The following is a 4789-nucleotide window of genomic DNA, read 5'->3' as shown; positions in this document are numbered from 1 at the left end:
TGGCACGAAAAATTGAATCCTTCGTCGGGTTTACTGAAGATGTTCTGGCAGACCCTACGTTTGTGGATTTATTCACACAAATCATTGAGTTGAGAGTGGACGCTGAGAAAGTTCAGGGAGAAATTGGTGGATATCGACAAAATGTTGATAACCACATCACTGAAATCTTGGACTTTCGTGCTACAACTACACAGAAACTGGAGGGACTGCAGAAGGAAAATGAGAACCTTCGTGCAGAACTCGTCGTTTTGTGTCGGGCTGTGGCTGCGTTGAGTTCGACTCGTGTTGAATCATCTAAGGTTAAGATTCCAGATCCTAAAGCCTTCAGTGGCGCAAGGAGTGCTAAAGAACTTGAAAATTTCATATGGGACATGGAACAGTACTTTACCGCTGCAAGAGTGCCGGACGCTGATAAGTTAAACATTACCACAATGTACTTGTTGGGTGATGTGAAACTTTGGTGGAGGACTCGTAATGCAGACGACGTAAGTGCTGGTCGTCCTAGAATTGATACATGGGATAAGCTTATAAAAGAAATGCGCGATCAATTTCTTCCTAGCAATGCATCTTGGCTTGCAAGGGATAAATTGAAAAGGTTAAGGCAGACGGGTTCAGTGAGGGAATATATAAAAGAATTTACCTCTGTGATGTTAGACATACAAAATATGTCTGATGAGGATAAACTTCACAATTTCATTTCGGGCATGCAAGGCTGGGCTCAAAACGAACTACGAAGGCAGAATGTTAAAGATCTGCCTGGGGCAATTGCTGCTGCTGATTCGTTGGTAGATTTCCGGATGACTCGTCCTTCGATAGATGTCCCTTCTACTTCGAAAAATAAGAAAAAGAATGAAAAGAAAAGGGAATGGAGAAAGGATAGTCGTAAAGAGAATGCAAACGATAAAGGAAAGGCACAAATGAAGGATGGGAAACACAGACCCAAGAGTAAAGATGGAAACTCTAAAGGCTGTTGGACTTGTGGTGGTCCTCATTTGGCCAAATCTTGTCCAAAACGGGAAAAAGTGAATGCTTTGCTTGCTGGTAATGTGAATCAAAGGGAGGAGGATGAAGAAATCGTGGCTGCAATGGCAAACCCATTGGGATTGTCCTTCAATCACATTATGGGGATCAATAATGTTGGAGAGATCTCTAGCACTTCGAATCCTCATGCTTCCTTAATTCATATAGAAATGAAAGTGAAGGAACAATGTGTGATGGCAATGGTTGATACAGGGGCCACACACACGTTTGTAGATGTGAAGATTGCTACAGAATTGGGGCTGAAGTTGTCTAAAAGCCCTTCCTACGTCAAGACAGTCAATGCTAAGGCACAAGCCATTGTGGGCATGGCTTATAGTGTGTCTATGTCGACTGGAAATTGGGTGGGAAAACATAATTTGATGGTGATGCCGCTTGGAGACTTCGAAATTATACTTGGGATTGATTTCCTAAGAAAATACCAGTTTGTTCCATTTCCTCACTTAGATGGAGTGATGGTAATGAGTGGAAGTGATGCTGGTTTTCTGAAGGGTGTTCATCCGTTTGGAAACATTAATAAAGTTGCGAAGAAGAAAGACAAGGAAATGTTGTTGTCTGCTATGTCGATCGACAAAGGGCTGAAGAAGGGTGATGAAACCATACTTGCTGCCTTGGTCGAAATTAAACCTGATGTGAAGATGGAAGTGCCTGATTGTGTTGCTGAATTACTTAAACAGTATGCTGATGTTATGCCTCCTGAATTACCAAAGAAATTACCACCAAGGAGGGATATTGATCACAAGATTGAGTTGCTGCCTGGTACGGTTGCCCCTGCACAAGCTCCTTATCGTATGGCTCCTAAAGGACAATTGAATGAATTGCTAGATGCTGGATTGATTCAGCCGTCTAAGGCTCCATATGGTGCTCCTGTTCTATTCCAAAAGAAATAGGATGGAACAATGAGAATGTGTGTGGACTACCGGGCGCTGAATAAGGCAACTATAAAGAACAAATATCTGGTTCCGTTGGTGCAAGATTTAATGGACAGGTTAAGCAAGGCATGCTGGTTCACAAAACTTGATTTGAGGGCAGGCTATTGGCAGGTTAGGATAGCAGAGGGTGATGAACCAAAAACAACATGTGTAACTAGATATGGTTCCTATGAATTCCTTGTAATGCCGTTTGGGCTGACTAATGCCCCGGCAACATTCTGCAATTTAATGAACAATGTACTGTTTGACTATCTTGATGACTTCGTTGTTGTTTACTTAGATGATATTGTTATATATAGTCGAATGTTGGAAGAACATGTTAATCACCTAAGTTTGGTTCTGTCTCAATTGAGAAAATACACACTTTATGTCAAGATGGAAAAGTGTGAATTTGCTCAACAAGAGATAAAGTTCTTGGGGCATCTTGTTAGTAAAAACCAAGTTTGAATGGATCCTAAGAAAGTGCAGGCCATTGTTGATTGGCAGGAACCTCGTCATGTGAAGGATTTGAGGTCGTTTCTTGGCTTGGCTAACTATTATCGAAAGTTTATTGCTGGTTACTCAAAGAAGGCAGCGTCTTTGACAGATCTGTTGAAGAAAGATGCAAAATGGGTTTGGTCCAAACAGTGTGAAGAAGCATTTTAAAGAATGCTATTGCATCAGAACCTATACTCAAATTGCCTGATTTTGAGTTACCGTTTGAAGTGCACACTGATGCGTCAAACAAGGCGATTGGTGGCGTATTAGTGCAGGAAGGTCATCCAGTAGCCTTCGAAAGTAGAAAGTTGAATGATGCTGAACAAAGATACTCAACACATGAGAAAGAAATGGTTGCGGTGGTACACTGTTTGCAGGTTTGGAGAGTCTATCTCTTAGGCACTCGATTTGTGGTAAGAACTGATAATGTAGCAAATACATTCTTCATAACAGAAAAAGTTGAGTCCTAAACAAGCACGGTGGCAAGAATTCCTGGCAGAATATGATTTCATGTGGGAACATAAACCAGGAAAACACAACCAGGTTACTGATGCGCTGAGTAGGAAAGAAGTGTTTGTTGCAGTATATTCAATTTCAAAACTGGAAACTGATTTCTATGATAGAATCATATTGTGTGCTGCAAATGATTCGTTATATGTTAAATGGATGGGTCAGGTGCAGGAGGGCACAATGAGACGGTATTGGATCGAGGACGATCTGCTCTATTTTAAAGGGGGGAGAATCGTTGTGCCAAATCAGGGCGGGTTGCGCAAAGACTTGATGAAAGAAGCGCATGACTCCGCTTGGGCTGGACATCCAGGCGTTGAAAGGATGTTAGCCTTACTGTCTCGTGTGTATTTTTGGCCGAAAATGGAAGACGATATAGAGGCGTACGTTAAGACTTGTCATGTTTGTCAAGTTGACAAGACAGAACGTAAAAAGGAAGCAGGGTTGCTGCAACCTTTGCCTATTCCTGAAAGGCCATGGCTATCGGTAAGCATGGATTTCATTTCTGGATTCCCTAAAGTAGATGGCAAAGCATCTATCATGGTGGTAGTTGACAGGTTTTCAAAATATTCTGTTTTTATTGCTGCTCCTGAGTTATGCTCAACTGAAGTTGCTGCTGAGTTATTCTATAAACATGTGATTAAATACTTTGGTGTTCCGGCTGACATTGTGAGTGATAGAGACACAAGGTTCACGGGTAGATTTTGGACAGCATTGTTCAATATTATGGGAACTGAATTAAAATTTTCTACTGCAAATCACCCACAAACAGATGGACAGACAGAAAGAATTAATCATTTGTTGGAAGAGTACTTGAGGCACTATGTGACTGCAAGTCAACGGAATTGGGTGGCATTGTTAGACACTGCGCAGTTTTGCTATAATCTGCACAAGTCGTCTGCAATAGAAATGAGTCCTTTTGAAATCGTCTTAGGCAAACAGCCTATGACGCCATTAAATGTTGCTAAATCTAAGAATTAGGGAAAGTGTCCAGCAGCATACAGAGTTGCAAGGGACAGACTTGAAATGTTATCCGAGGCACAAGATAGTTTGCGCAAGGCTCAGCAGCGCATGAAGAAGTATGCTGACCAACATCGTCGCTCAGTTGAGTTCAATGTGGGTGACAAGGTGTTGCTGAAACCTACCCCACAAATCTGAAAACAGATTGTAAGTAAGACTAGGCATCGGGGTTTGATACCTAAGTATGATGGTCCATTCGAAGTGGTAAAACGAGTGGGCGAAGTTGCTTATAGGTTGAAGCTGCCAGAAAGGTTGAAAATTCACCCCACCTTCCATGTGAGTTTCTTGAAACCTTACTTTGTAGATGAAGATGATCCGGACAGGAACAGATCAAAGAGGGCTCCTCCATCAGTACCTACACAGTATGATGCTGAAATTGAGAAGATCCTTGATCACCGGGTTTTGGGCACGAGTAAGAAGAATACTAAGACTGAGTTCTTGGTCCATTGGAAAGGCAAGAGTGCAGCAGACGCTGTTTGGGAGAAAGCAAAAGACCTATGGCAGTTTGATGCTCAAATCGATGACTATCTCAAAACAGTCTCGATGAGGACATCGAGTTCAAGTGGTGCGGGTGGTCTGTTAGACCCGCAATCTACTTGATCTAACTACGTGCAGACATGTCAAGGACTTGGGCATTGGTCTTGGCATGGATGATGGCAAAACAGTGCAACACAAGTTCAAGGTGCTTGGGTGTTGGCAAGGCAGCTTGAACGTGCATGGCTTACGTGCGGGCTAAGGGCGTTGGCAAGACAGCATGTTGACTTGATGAAGCAAGGCTATGAAAACTTGGCAAGGTCAAAGACAAAGGCAGTTCA

General features: G+C 42.4%; 1 protein-coding gene across 1 annotated transcript; it reads left to right on the top strand.

The window, feature by feature from the left end:
* The first annotated feature begins 3980 nt into the window (after positions 1 to 3980).
* Positions 3981 to 4574, top strand: LOC138348009 (uncharacterized). The gene is made up of 2 exons (XM_069296612.1): positions 3981 to 4070; positions 4119 to 4574. The coding sequence occupies exons 1-2, from the start codon at positions 3981 to 3983 to the stop codon at positions 4572 to 4574; spliced, it is 546 nt and encodes a 181-aa protein (XP_069152713.1).
* The last annotated feature ends 215 nt before the right edge of the window (positions 4575 to 4789 follow it).

This window comes from Solanum lycopersicum, chromosome 4 (genome assembly GCF_036512215.1).
Source record: "Solanum lycopersicum chromosome 4, SLM_r2.1".
NCBI lineage: Eukaryota > Viridiplantae > Streptophyta > Magnoliopsida > Solanales > Solanaceae > Solanum > Solanum lycopersicum.
This window is presented reverse-complemented; position numbering and strand designations above follow the sequence as displayed.